General features: G+C 30.6%; 2 protein-coding genes across 2 annotated transcripts; both read right to left on the bottom strand.

Moving 5' to 3' along the window:
- Positions 1 to 3364: 3364 nt before the first annotated feature.
- Positions 3365 to 3652, bottom strand: HELRODRAFT_66203 (hypothetical protein; the record flags this gene model as incomplete). Its single annotated transcript, XM_009020974.1, has 1 exon — positions 3365 to 3652. A coding segment is annotated over one exon (288 nt), but the record flags the coding sequence as incomplete, so codon positions are not given.
- A 6572-nt stretch (positions 3653 to 10224) lies between these two features.
- Positions 10225 to 15041, bottom strand: HELRODRAFT_188487 (hypothetical protein). Its single transcript, XM_009020973.1, has 6 exons — positions 15024 to 15041; positions 14456 to 14506; positions 13060 to 13165; positions 12709 to 12746; positions 12113 to 12163; positions 10225 to 10746 (listed from the first exon to the last, which is right to left on the bottom strand). Exons 2-6 carry the CDS (start codon positions 14483 to 14485, stop codon positions 10546 to 10548), a joined length of 426 nt encoding a protein of 141 aa, XP_009019221.1. The 5' UTR covers positions 14486 to 14506; positions 15024 to 15041; the 3' UTR covers positions 10225 to 10545.
- Between the last annotated feature and the right edge of the window lie 527 nt (positions 15042 to 15568).

Here is a 15568-nt window from a genome sequence, read left to right as displayed (position 1 = left end):
TGTTACAAGACTATTCATCGAAAAATTTTTTTCACTGCATCTACGAAAGCAGATGAAAACGTTATTATTTTTTGATCAGATGAAGAACAAAAGCACTTTTTATGTTATTTAACAAACTTTCTGTTGAAGCTTTTTCATTTTATGATAAAAAAATTTAAAGCACAGAATAAGCATATATTTTGATTTGTTTTTCAAATATTTCAATAAAATCTTATTTAAGTTTCAATAAAATCTTATTTAAGTTTCAATAAAAACATTAAAACGTTTTTGACAAAATTCAACACGATGAACGTTTCAGTCGAGCTAAATTTTAAAATGATGTAAATGTTATAAACGTTAGCTTTGAATTTTGTTTATACAGTTGACCTTCAAAGCCGGTTTCTGCTCCTGCTCATGTTCTCACGTGTTTTTTTTAATAAAAATAGCAGGTAGAAATGTGAAGAATAGCCAATAGCGGTACATGTTTCTACCAACAACTTCAATAAAATCATTTAATGCCCAATAATTTTTTTATTACTGAGACTTTATGGCTATAAATATAATCCTTCATTTAAGAGATGCAGCGATATAAATATATCAAAAAGCTGTTACAAACATTTTTTCTTCACGCAAATACGTGTGATGCAAAATAACGCGTTCGTTCTTATGTTTAACGCGATAACTTATTATAGTTACTTTCAAATACAATAAATAATTAATGTAGAATTACATTTTTACAATAAAGAAACAAAGAATAGTTTACATTTGAAATAACTTTTAATATCTTCCTATTTATTCATGGCTTGAATTAAAATAATATAAACACTTAAAAAGTATGTTTTCAAAGTTATTCAAATTTATGAAAGATGTTTATAGTTAAAACAAACATTCCCCATGCTAAAAATTTATGACGTTTTTCGCAAATTATTATTAAAAATCTATATATATAAAAAGCCCAAACGTAACATTAGAAATTATAATAATAACAGTAATAATAACGTAAACACTGCTTTTTATTCAATCAAAAAAAGAACAGTCGATATAATAAAATAAGATAAAATAAAATAAATTAAAATTAACAAAACTGGTAGTTTATTTTTTCAATACGGATGAATACCAATAGGAGATGTTAGTTTTTTAGATTTCGTTTCAATCAGTGTTTCTGTCACAATATATTGAATATGATGATGACAAAACAGAATTTGTTAGATTGTTTCTAAAATGTTCAGACCCAACTAAATTGACAAGTGATAAGTTTAAAGTATTATAAAATCATAACATAGGAATTTCGAATGTTCCTACTGAAAGTTTAAAGTTATAGTATTCGCTTTTTAGATTTAATTGCTAATTTTGATTGTATTTGTTAATTTTGAATTCTTTTAACTTTGACATATTTGTTTCATGACTCACCGCGTAAAAAAATATAATTATTTATATTATGAGTAGTTATATAGAGCTCTTTATACACTAAAAAAGCGCTTAACATAATATATATATATATATATATATATATACATATGTATATAATATAGTTATATGTAAAATGTAGTTCTATATATATATATATATATTAATAACCCATGTTACTGGATAAAGAAAATTGTCCAGCTTACCTCCAATTAGTGATGTATAATGTGTCATGTATGTACGTGCACAGGTTCTTTTACACAAAGATCAGCTTACAATTTATGCAAAACCCATGTTATAGCACAAAAAAAATTGTCCAGCTCACCTCACAATTAGTGATGTTGTATCAATAATTATGTGTCCTTTATGCCTAGTCTAACTTTTAACATACCATGTTCTTAAATTATGCGTTTATATATATATATATATGTATATATATATATATATATATATATATATATATATATATATATATATATATATATATATATAACTAATAACTAAAATGGTAACTAAAATACCGGCCCCGGCCGGAGCCGGGGCCGGATTTTAGTTACCATTATACATACGTTAAAAAAATACTCACATTTACGGTTATCTACATATTGAACATCAAAAAATAACACCAAGCAAATAGTTAACAAATTCAAATATATGAATAAGCTGTGTGATACGCCAAATTCTGTACACAAAGATTAGCTTATAATGTATACATGTTATAGCTCAAAGAAAATTGTCCAGCTCACCTCACAATTAGTGATGTTGTTATTATGTGTCATGTATGCCTAGCCTAACCTTTAACATACCATGTTCTTAAATTATACGCTTATGTATCTTTATGTAAATATATATATTATGTAGCTATATGATCCGTCATTTACAATTATATAGTATAAACACGTGCACAAGTTTTTTTAATTAAAGATCAGCTCATAATTTATGCATAACCCATGTTATAGCAAAAAGAAAATTGTCCAGCTCATTTCACAATTAGTGATGTTGTTATTATGTGTCATGTATGCTTAGCTTTTAACTTATTGACATGAAATTAATCGAATTCAATGAAATTTTTTTTCTATTTATAACATTTTTAAATGTCGATAGATGCTTAAATCAGGCCATCAATCCGGCCACCAAATCCGGCCGGATTTGAAAAAAAGCCGGATTTTGGCCAGAGCCGGGGCCGGGGCCGGGGCCAAACCTCGGTGCATCCCTTATATATATATATATATATATATATATGTGTGTGTGTGTGTGTGTGTATACGTGCACAAGTTCTTTTACACAAAGATCAGCTTATAATTTATGTATAACCCATGTTATAGCATAAGGAAAATTGTCCAGTTCACCTCACAATGTGTCATGTATGCTTAGCCTTTAACTTATTGACATAAAATTAATTGAATTCAATAAAAAAAATTTTTCTATTTATAACATTTTTAAATGTTGATAGACGCTTAAATCCGGCTGCCAAATCCGGCCGGGACCGGATTCAGCCGGATTTGAATATATATATATATACCGAACTTCGGTGCATCTCTAATATATATATATATATATATATACACATACATGAAGGGCCCAGTATGTATTTAAACTTGGGGGCCCGGTTTGTCTGTCGGCGGCCCTGATTGCGGGTGTCATTTGTTGAAAATTTTTCAATTAAAAAATATGATAGCAGTTTCTAATTGATCATCAGAATTCTAAATCATGAGATTTGACGATTCGTAACAACGAATACGCTATTTTTAAATATTAATTTAAACCACAGTCAATGGCGGATTAACCTTTTTGCCGGCTAGAGGCACTCGTGGTTTGCCGCCCCAATTTTAAATTTTATAATAAATTTAGAAATTAAATTCATATAAACGCAATATTTTTAAAACATTTTTATTAAGTACATTCTTTAACAATATTCATGTAATGTATTATTATCAATTTAAAAAAATAAATTTTCTTTCATTGCAGTTTATAAAAGTTATTTCAAAACTTTACGACGTGCCTTCCTGCGCGCAAATTCATCAATAACGAAATTAATGTCTAAATCTTGCAAAATTGTTTTTTCGATAAATAGAATTGCAAAATAATTTAACCTTTCTTCGGACATTGTCGAACGCAAATAGTTTTTAACGCGCTTTAAACAAGAAAAAGATCGCTCGGCCGAACAGTTTGTAGCAGGAGCACAAGTGTACATCCGAAGTGCAATGTCTACATTTGGATATACACACTGCAAGTCATTCAATCTTATCCATTTACACAAATCAATTGGAGTGTGTGGAACTGCATTTTGGTCTAAGGTAGCCAAAAGAGACTTTAAATGCAACAGTTCAGTATTTAAGGTATCGTCTAGATCATTTGGAAATAAAGAAATTCTGTTTCATTGTCAACTGATTCGTCGTAATGCCGCTTCCGTTTTCTACCATAATTCTGGTTTCAAGAAAACTCAAATTAGAAATAATTCCTCTAGCCTCAGCACGAGTTTCTGGTTTTTGGTTTGAATCCTTTTCTAAAAATTGTAGTGATTTATTAACCTGATTCCATCCATATTTCAATGCTCTAACTGCGTCGTCGCAAGCAGACCATCGGGTAGTGGAGAGACTTTTCAAATTAAGTGAACAAGATTTCTGCTGTGTGTGGTTTTGGAGAACTGAAAAAGTTGTAAACATATTGGATCAACCAAATAAAATTGCAAGCTTCTGCACAGGATTCTGCTGCATTTGTGCCAACAAGGTTAAGTGAGTGAGCTGAGCATGATATAAATGAAACTTGATAATTGACTTCCTTGATTCGCGCCTGAAGTCTTGAATACTTGCCAGCCATGTTTGAAGCGTTGTCGTAAGATTGTCCGCGACAGTTTTGAAGATCCAGGTTGTGTGATTGTAAAAAACAAATTACAACGTTAAATAGTTCTTGCGATTTGTGGCCAGTGTTTGGTAGAAACGCTAAAAACGCTTCGTAAGACGTTCCGCTTTTTTGAACATATCTGATTACAACGGAAAGTTGATCAACTTTTGCTATGTCAGGCGTTGAATCAACAATTATTGAAAAATATTTGCTAATTTTGATTTGGTAGACGAGTTCGTCTTGTACAGCATTTGCCAATATTGCTATTAACTCTTCTACAGTTGTTGATGACAGATAAGATGTATTACCTTTGCCACATTTGCCAAATCTTTCTATATGATGCGCCATAAAAGAATCAAATTTAGCAATAAGTTCAAGCGGCATCAAGTAGTTCCCACTTTCAGAATTTCCAAATTTTTCAACGTGTCCACGCAAAGGTAGTCCTCTTGAAACCAATGTCTTTACAACTTCTACCACGCGAAAGAGAGTCGATTTCCAGTAATTTATCTCTGTTTCCAATTGATCATTTAACTGCGAGTTTATTTGACCTATAGCACGACCTCTCGTTTTGCAGGCATGTACGCAGTCTCTATGAGATAATGAATTTTCATGTTCTTTCAGCGTATTATAAGCATTCTTCCAATCATTAAAACCTTCTGATGTTAATTTTGTTTGTACATTCGATTTCTTTAAAAACAAAACACAAATTTCACAAAATACAGCTCCAGTGCTTTCTGAATAAACAAGCCATTCTCGCGACATTTTTTCTCCGTTAATAAGAGTATAGTCAAACATACTTGGTGTGAGGCTGCGTATTTTGCCATCACTGTACTCCTTTTTGGATTTACTAAAGTCCATATTTTCGTTTCGCTTAAAGCCATATTTGCGCGTCTCATTATTTACTTGCCATAAAGCAGGGTCATCAGATAAACGGAAACATTATTCCACATTTTCTGAGAGACATTCATCAAACAATTTTTTGTTAATATCTCCGTGGAGATACAAGAAAGATATTTATTCAGGTGAAGTAATTTAACCAAAATGTTTCATTATTTCTTATTTAGATTTTTAAAAAAGACAAACAAACCCATCATCATCTGAGACATTTGATTTATCATTTGTCTCAGTCTTAGATTCTTCAACCGCGTATGATCTCTCTTCGTTACATGCTAAACTGGACCTATAGATAGACAGCAATATTATTTGTATGCGAAATTTTAGCCAAATCAATTTTTAAAAACAATATTTTCAAAGAAATGTCTTGCACTAATGAAAAACGCATCGACTAACTTATCTTCAGTATCATTTCGTTCTTCCAGTTGATCTCCACTTCCACTGACCGCCGACTGAAAAAACTTGTTGATTTTCTTCGTTCTATCCAAGTCCGTATTGTTTTTCAATTCTTTGTCTTTTTGCAATTTTGCATATTGACTCCCACTTAATCTTTTTCTACCATCGCTCATTTTAGCTCTTTTTATGAAACAACAAATATGGCCTTAACACGACAAGACAAGATGGCTAATTTAAAAAAGGGTCTATCTAATTCAATGATCGAACCACATCCACATAATTAAAATTACATATATGGAAAGTAAATATTATCGCCCACATATACTACGTACCTTTACTTTACTTATAAGTTGTACCTTTATCTTTATATTAATAATTAACGTTTAGTAACCAAATAAATCATAATACAAGCTCATCAAACTCATTAACAAAAACTTTTGTAAAATAACAGGCATTAATAAAGTAATTTTTATTTGATCGCTAGAAATTATTTAGTTTTGCGCATTTCATTGTTGCCGTTATGTTTGAGTTTGTTGTGTCATTATTAGTGAACAGTTAACATAATTAACTGCGTTCACAACCGTTGTGAAAAACGCGACCATGAAAAAAAAGTATTCGTACATATTGTTACAATTTAGCGCCACTTGTAGTCATTCGTCCTCTGATGAATTAATTATTGTTCCAGTGATAAAAGTACGATTTTTTTGCATGACATTATCGGCTATATGTTCCGATACATTTATTTTAAATAGATGATCAGAACGAACGGCAACTGTTAATCGATTTTTTAAAGTTATAAATTATATAAACTTGAACACCATAATTTTTGAGTAAAGTATCAATTTCAATAATTATTTTTATTCAACTTGAACATTTTTAAATAACTAGTTTTCAAAATTGGCCGCCTCCCAAAATTTGCCGCCCCAGGCCGGTGCCTGTGCGTTAATCCGCCACTGACCACAGTATGGTAAATTGCACAAAAACCTAACATACAATATTGGCCCGATATAATTTCATTGATGCATAATGCATTTATATAGTAAAGAATTTTCCAAACTAGTGATTTCAGATCAACACGATTTGCAGTCATTTTATTTTTAGTAGAAATAAAAATAAATCCAAATTTTGTACGAAAGAAAATAAATAATGTTATCATGAAGGTCATCAACATTTTATTGGGGAGCACATATTTATGCGGATCAAAGTTTATGAAACATAATTTCTGGTATTTACATATTATACGGAACTATTGGATTGAAATACATAGTTTAATTTTTCGATCTCAACCGACCACTCTCACATAACTCGGACTCTTTGTAATCTTCAAAGCATTTTAAAAAAATAAAATTTCTAAATTTAAATAAAATAAATAAATGTTACTTCTCACTTCAAATTTTATTAATTTAAAAAATGTTTTGGCTTAGTTTTCCAGCGTTGGTTGAGTGCAGAGAGATCCTACTACAACGCTTCAGTGTAACATGTTCCAATATATCGTGTTTAAATGTATCATATTTCAATATATCATGTTTTAATTAATTTTGTTTCAATGTATCAAACTGTATCAATGTAACTTACTGTTCAACGTTATAAAATGCATCATGCTTAAGAGTATCATGCTACAATGTATAATGTTTCAACGTATCATGTTTCATATTGCGCCAAGCAGGGCTGTGCAGAATAGAGTTTTTCAAATATAGGAAAACCGAAGACATTGAATGGGCAAAAAATGTTTTGATAGCAAAAAAAAAGTTGAATTTCGCAGAAGAAATTATCAAATAAGACTTGAAACGTTAAAAAATAATTTCCTAGACGGTAAAAGACAAGACGAAGACTGATAGTGTTTTAAAACGAGGAAAGGCAATCGAGTTTAAAATTTCTGTTTGAGACGTCAAAGGCCCGATGCTGTGTCCATGTACAATAAAATGAGGAAGAGTCATTAAAAACTGCCTGAACAAATTTATACAATACAAAATTTTATGTGTTATTAATTTTTCGATTGATTGATTTTTTCTATTGAAATATTTCATTGTAAGTACGACACTGACTTTATTGTTTGCATCAACATCCAATCTTGCATAATTCTCATGTTTTGTTAAGGTTGGTTTAACCTCCACACCATTTTTGTATACAAACACCTGGAATGTGGACGAGGGGTCAGGCAAGCAAACATTTCGAAAAATTACTTTTATCCAACAAACAAATTGCATGACAAATTTGACAAATTGCATGTTTACATTACACCACCTGATGGAAGTCAAACTGAAAAAGATAGTGCAGATGAAGATGCTGGAGGGTTTTTGGATAATCTGAATGGAAAGAAACTTCAAGCAAAATGTGAGGCAGTTGTTGTTTATGCAAATTCACATGAAGAAATCGGATTCGGTAGCCCGTCTAGTAGTGAAGAAGATTTTGATTTACCAAGTACTGTTACTGATACAGCAGAACGAAAATGGACTAATTTTTTTATCATAAGCAAAGGGGCAGCACCACTCAAAAAATACTCAATATATCCTAAATAAGGACAAATACCTGTAGTCGAATGTAAACAGCAAACACGAGCTGTGGAAGAGTGCAACCAAAGTGGCTCAACCAATAATGCAATAAAATCAACCCCACCTACTAAACGACCATATGTATCCAAACCTGTTTGCAACTGGTCCAAAAGAGATCTACCAAAACATGTCAACAATTTCTCTAATCCAATTCTTCCAAAATCAGTTACAAAAAATCAGTCTCCATCATCATGGTTTGAACTATTTTTGGAAGATGACCTGCTACAACTTGTAGTGAAAGAGAGCCTAAAGGATATACACAGTTTACTAAAGAGGTGAAAAAATTAAGAGCTTTTCTCGGCATGCTGTTATTTTCTAGTTATGTCCCTCTACCACGGAGACGCATGTTTTGGGAACAACGTGGTGATACATACAACACAGTTGTGAAACATTATAACCAGCACTTGGGAGGAGCAGATAGCATGGATCAAAACATTGGCTGTTACTAGATCTCAGTTTGATGGTGACTCTTTTTTTACATGATCGATGTACGTACGTCGCACATCCCCTTGATTATCATTCTTTCAAACGAGAAATAGTTGAAGTCTATAGCAAACTAAGAGTGGTACTGTATGCCCAGCCCACCACCCTTTATAAAGGATCAACACTAAAATGGCCATAAAATAATTATTTGTTAATTTTTTCAAAAAAACTTTTTTAGTTCATGTTTTGTGAAGTGAAAGACGCAATATACATAAATTTTAGGCAAAACACAAATTATGGGCATATATGGGTTAACCCATTTCATACTCACACATATATATATGAAAATATATATAAACATATATATAAACATATATATGAAAATCACAGCATGTTCGGCGTTAATTAACTTCCAATTTAACTTTTTAATTTTTCTAACAGTTAATCGTAAATCATTTTCAAGTTTTTAGAGTTGAAACTGAAATTTTTGTTTATTTTATGCATGATAGAGCAGAAAAGCTTTTTTCGGTATTCTTATATCATCTTCGGTGTTCAAATTGATATGTTGTGGTTATGCCCAGATGCTTAAGTATATATATATATATATATATATATATATATATATATATATATATATATATATATATATATATATATATATATATCAGATGCGATCAGATGACGTCTATTTGTTGATTGTACCAACTACACAGCTGCAGACATCGTCTAGAGACATTGCAGTGTCGGGACAATCGTCTGGAATAGTCTGCCAATGTCGATGAGAATGTCAAAGATGAACATTGTTGATTTCAAAAAGAATTTGAAAACTTATCTATTCGCGATGAACGATTGTAATTGATTGTATCATATCGTCTATTGATAGGATGTACATTATTTCACTGTTCGTTTATTATTTTTCTTTTTTCGATAGCGCTTGTGAGAGATATTTATTTTAATAGGCGCTTTATAAGTGTTTGATAATAATATATATATACATATATATATATATATATATATATATATATATATATATATATATATATATATATATATATATATATATATATATACACTCTATTTTGTTGATTCCTTGTTTGTTTAAAGTGAATACTTAAAACCTTCAACCTTGTAAAAGTGTTATATTGAACGAAGTCGAAGATTGTAAAACTTCAAACAAAGAATCAACAAAGTAGAGTAGATACACAGTATATATAAGTTTGAGCATATATCTATATCTATATCTATCTATATATATATATATATATATATATATATATATTTATTTATATGTTGATGAAAATCACAGCATTTTCCGCCTTATTTAGCTTCTAGTTAAATTTTTCGATTCTTCTAACTGTTAATCGTAAATCATTTTCAAGTTTTTATTGTTCAAAAGCTAAATTTTTATTTATTTTAAGCATGACAGAACAGAAAAGCTTTCTTCGGTATTCCTATGCCATCTTCGATGTTCGAATTGATGGCCCCAGGCAAGGTTAATATAGAAAAATAATTTCCTTGTGATTGTGACCTTTTCATGCTGCCTCCCCTGCCATCAACGTTTCTGCAACGTTTCCGACTGTTTGTAGCACTGTTCAAAACTCTCTCTCTTACACACACACATGCACACACACATGCACACACACACACGTGTATATACATATATATACACACACATATATGTATTTATTTATATATATTATAATTTGTTCATGTTCGTACACAATTTTAATTGTATTATTATTTTCAAACTCTTTATTAAATATATAATATTTAGTGCACTACTCTTATGCAAACGAGTATGAATAAATATAACGTAACAGATCGATTCTGCATGCATGCAACCGTTCCTCGCTTGAAAAATTATCTGATTTCGACAGATTTCAACTGATTAATTATACAATGGAGTTTGGATACATTTTTAAAACGTGCAATATTAAAATATGTTCAATAGGTGTGTGAATAAATGATTGTGCAATATTTTACGTTGGTAGTCTCATAATTTAATGCCTAAACCTCTGTACCATCACTACATCTAACGTTTCCTTATAGATTAATATTGTGAAAATACAAAAAATATGTTTCGCGAATATAAACAAGGAATAATAAATTTTATAAAATTTTCGTATTTAGGTGAATCTCCAAATGGGGAGACGATCAAGACGTTTCCAGCCTCGTCGACCCCCACCTCGATGTAGCCCTCCCCGTCCACCTTGTCGCTGTACACCGCCTGTCCTTGGTAGAGGACTTGAAACTGTGGGGAGGGTTGAATTTTTGTCGCCATGTAAGTGAGGCTGTTTGTTTGGCGAAATATTTGCTATGAAACTTTATACAAACAATATAAATTTATTACTGAGTGAAGTCTCCGAGGTTTAAAAATGTGAAACAAATCAAAAAATATTTGAAGATGATAAATATATACATGACTCTTCACGAGTTATGCAAATTTATTGAATATTATCCAACTACTAACAAAATCAATTTGGCTTTAGAATTTAATCACGTTGAGATCAGACTTTGTTAATAATCAAAATGATTGTTTTCACCAATTTGAGCAATTCTTCTAATTTGAAAGAAAAAACAAATCGATATTTTTGCCTATTAGGTATATAAGTTGTTGGAAACATATATAACACATGTAACATTTGCAACTTTGATTTGGACAACAATTGCTGATTTTTAAATCATTTTTCGAGATACCAAACTGTGTGTAAGAAAAAAAGTGGCATGATTATTTTGCTTGTTGGATAATTTTGATCGAGTCAACAACAGGCAGTGTTCATTTCATTCTTTCAACTTAACCGAATGGCTCTAGCTACTATAACATACTATGTAAAACAACTTTAGTTGCGCTGAATATTTGATCATTTTCATTATTCTACAAAAATTTGAATTCATGCTGGTGCAATTGAAATGTTATTTTCATCTTTGAATTGCCTCCATGCATTATTTCAATCCCTATTAACGTGGCTTGTTGAGCAAAATAGCTAAAGAAAAATGTTAATTCTGCAAAACCAAAACGTTTCATAAGATTATATCTACAGATAACTTTAATTAAATAGAACGTTGAATTCAAAAATATCGGCCAAAGATTAGTCGACTGAAACCTTCATTTTCAAAAAAGCATCTTGATGAGAAAAAATGTCTCACAAAGCAAAACTGTGCAATCTTAGTGTCCCTAGGGAATCCAATCAATTAAAATCAAAAAACGATTTTTTGGAAGACAAAAAGCAAAAACTGAGAAAGAAAAATGAATTACAAAATCGTATATAACAGTGAAAGTAGAATTAGACTCGAGAGATATTTAAAAACAGATTTAAAAAATTATAACCGCAAAATTTAAGCTTAAGAGCGGCAAGATTATCTGGCAAGATAAAATTGGGTGTCTACTATGACATTCCGTGAGACGCACCTGGAATCGATCCCCGCCCCACCATCAGCCACCAGATGACATCATACCTCCTCGGATATGACGTCATCTTTACTAACCTATCGCTGATCAGTTTTTAGGGTATAAAAAATGTTTTCAAATCCGCTCTTTAGATTTAGCAACTGATTAAAAAAAATCATTGACATATTGAAGAAACTCTTGAAGAAGTGCAGCGATCAAACAATCTCACCTTGTAACCGAGATGGGTCGTCTTGGCGTCTTCAATTAAGTTCTCATACGGCTGCATTAATAAAATATTCGTCAATCATTCATTAATATTAAGAATATTTTAAACAATTCATTTTAAAAATTGAAGTCAATCATATTATTCAAATTCATATTATTATATTCGTGTTACATTACAGACGAAAAAACGTAACAGTATCTACAACACAGGAGTTCAAAGGCAGACTTGGAAGATATGTTATTTTATGTTACGTTACGTTATGTTATGTTTTGTTATTCTTCATTGGTAATATTTTCCTTACCATTACTCTCTTACTAGAAAAGTAATTAACAATGAACAATGAAATTTTAGATAAGAGAAGTTTTAAGTTTAGGACTACGTTAATTCTTTGTCTGTCTGCGTGAAATATTAAATTACACTGCTGCTTACATAGAGCAATTTTTCTTAATAATTATCAAATATATAAATATATAATTTAATATAATAATTATAACTTAGCTAATAATTATCAGATAAATTTATATATATATATCCAAAAAAAAGTGCAAAAATATATGTTTTATAGATTTATATACACATTTTGAGACATTAAAACTCACCTGGTTAATAAATACTTTGAAGTCATCGTATATTGGAACTGGAAAAATTTGTAGAATAAAAATTTTGATTTTAAAAATAGAAATGATTAGAAACAAAGATACAACCACGGATCATGTCAATTTAAATATTTCATCGTGCAATATATTTGTAAGCGACGGCATGAATTGCGACGTGAGTTATCATCAGACTACAATTAATTGAAAAGATCAACGGTCAAGTTATTATCTGTCATAGGTTAACGTTGATGTCTGCCTAGCATATCATTATAAACAATTGCCAAAAAGCTGCCTGAACTTTTAAGACTTTCCACCTATAAGACAGTCCCAACCGAAACACAAATGAATGACTACCTTGCCCCATGTAGTGGGGTGGGTTCTGCACTATCCCCTCCTTCACTACGATGCCCACACAACCGTAGTAATATTCTGAAGGCACTGGCGTCTCCAGCTGACGAATCTTTTAGGAGGAAACATGCAAAATATTTTCATTGCAATTTAATTGTAATGATCCTTAATCAACAAGCAGTCAAATAATTGAAGGCTCCATGGTTCGAATCGACCCAAAATATACTTGAAATAAACTAAAAAATATTTTCTCCTTGTTGAAACTATTTTTGTTTGTGAAACGTTTTTTAATCATAAATTAAAAAGTAAAAGTTTTTAAAACTTTAATTAATCAAATTGTTTTCATGTTTTACAAGACATGTAAATTTTACCACTATTGGTGAAGTGGGCTGCATTTTTTGTAAATGGAAAGGTTGGTTGAATTTTTTTCGTGAATTTTGTACTACTTTACAATCAAGTTTGAAAATGACGCTTTTTCCATATTTCAAGGTTGTGTTTTATAAATCATTGTTTTTTCATAATTAATAATACTATTTATTTTTATTAAAACTAATATTTTTTTCGTTAAAATTACTATTTAATTTTATTAAAATTAGTATTTATTTTTATTAAAATTAATATTTATTTTTATTAAAATTAGTATTTATTTTTATTAATATTTATTAAAACTTACGTTTATTTATATTTATTGATTTATACTATATTTTTGGCTCATATCATCTACAATTCTAAAGATAATTATGACTTTAAAAATTTTAAAATTCCATCATGTGGAATGTCAATCGCATATGTGTCTTTTATATTTCCACCACAAACCTGCGCCTTTGGTTTGTCAGCTCGCTTTCCATATTTATGGTTTAATTAAACATGTCTGCATATTTAATAATTTGAATGTTTATTTCTACTTTTGAACTTTTTTTATTTGTTTGATTTTCAATTTTTTAATATAAAATAATTAGATTGAAAAATTTATCAGAATTTTTTGGCCAAAATTGTAAAATGCCTACTGATCAGTGCATAGATGATATGCAGATAAAATAGAGAGTACTCTACAAAAAGTAAAACACAAAACTTTGAAATAATTGTTTATTTTATTCTCGAGTTTTTTGTTTTGGTTCAGTTGTCGCTTTTAAACCGTGCGTCGTTCACGTGCTGTTAACATCAATTTGGAAATTGTTCATTGTTTATTAAAGACACAAAAAGTAAAAAAAATACGTGTGACAGTGGCTTAACTAGAATTTTGTCGTACAATGTTTACATGATGTAGACTTTGATGACAAAGTTTTTCATATAACAAAGAACAAATATATATTGGTCAGCCATCTCACTGAGCCAAGTTTAAAACAAACATTTTATTACAAACTGTAAAATGAAATAATTTTTATGAAATGTTTCAACTCACGCAGGTGCCAGGCATTTGAACTTCCAGCATTGATTGAGCTTCCTCTATGGTCTGTAGAGAATTTAACAACAACAACAACAATATTCATATTTCAACATTTCGGATCAAGGAGGTTTTCGATAAGGCCCAAACATGATTTCCACAATATCCATGATAGTTGTTGTGGTGTAACTTACATTTTATTATTACACTATAATTGTAGTATCTTTAATATTTATTGCAAAGTCATTTATAAAATATATTATAATAAAAGGCTGAAGGGTTAAAGGTTACTCTCTCTTTTGCGCTTGCTTCATAGGTTTCAACGACAAACACACAGCGTATATGAATATGCGTGAAAATCACGCATCATACACATTGCATATGATAGGCATGGATCTTTTTGCACTCGAACCCAGTCACTGCAGGGACAAGACCAGGCGCCTTTAACCATTGAGCCATCACGCCATGATAATAAATGAAGTGAAAAAGGGCTCTTCGAGTGTTTTTTGCGGTAAGTCGAAACTTGCATTGAATGTAGCTAATCAATCTGACATACATTAAATTATAGAACACCAGTGATCTAAACCTTCCCATTTAGCTCAGGAAAGTAGAGCTCCTTGATTTTGTAACCATCATTCAGGCTCAACATGCACCTTCCTGTTGATTAACGTTATTGTAATTTGTTGCATCAGTTGTATTGATCGCATGAAGGATGCTAAATATTTCACTCACCAGAGTGCAAAACTGCAAGTGCGAAAGCGAGAACCAGGAGAAACTTCATCGTAAGTTAGCTTAGCTTATTTGTCCCTGTAAAAATAAATGAACGAACAATAAAATAATATTTTAAAGTGTCCTATTGAGTATTTTTATTTTCAATATGAAATATTAACGAGTAGGTAATGAAATATCACTCAGGGTAATTTTAATATAATTGTCTTAAACAATTTCACTTCATTATATAACAAGCTACATTTGAGTCCTATGTACGTAAATGTATGCATGCAGGCAAGCCTTATAACAAGCAGCCAATAAATCTTATTATCACATGCAGTAAGTGTTTCATGCATGTTCTGACATTTGAATGCGAACATTATTTGAAACTCTCATACATTAGCTTGCAGTCGTTCATTC

Source organism: Helobdella robusta, assembly GCF_000326865.2.
Source record: "Helobdella robusta unplaced genomic scaffold HELROscaffold_3, whole genome shotgun sequence".
Classification (NCBI taxonomy): Eukaryota; Metazoa; Annelida; class Clitellata; order Rhynchobdellida; family Glossiphoniidae; genus Helobdella; species Helobdella robusta.
This window is presented reverse-complemented; position numbering and strand designations above follow the sequence as displayed.

Coding starts and splice junctions, on each gene's coding strand:
- HELRODRAFT_188487 (XM_009020973.1), bottom strand. CDS start 14,485: ATGCTGGAAGTTCAAATGCCTGGCACCTGC. Junction 13,166..14,455: donor TTCAAATGCCTGGCACCTGC/GTGAGTTGAAAC, acceptor TCCTCCTAAAAG/ATTCGTCAGCTGGAGACGCC. Junction 12,747..13,059: donor ACCCCACTACATGGGGCAAG/GTAGTCATTCAT, acceptor AAATTTTTCCAG/TTCCAATATACGATGACTTC.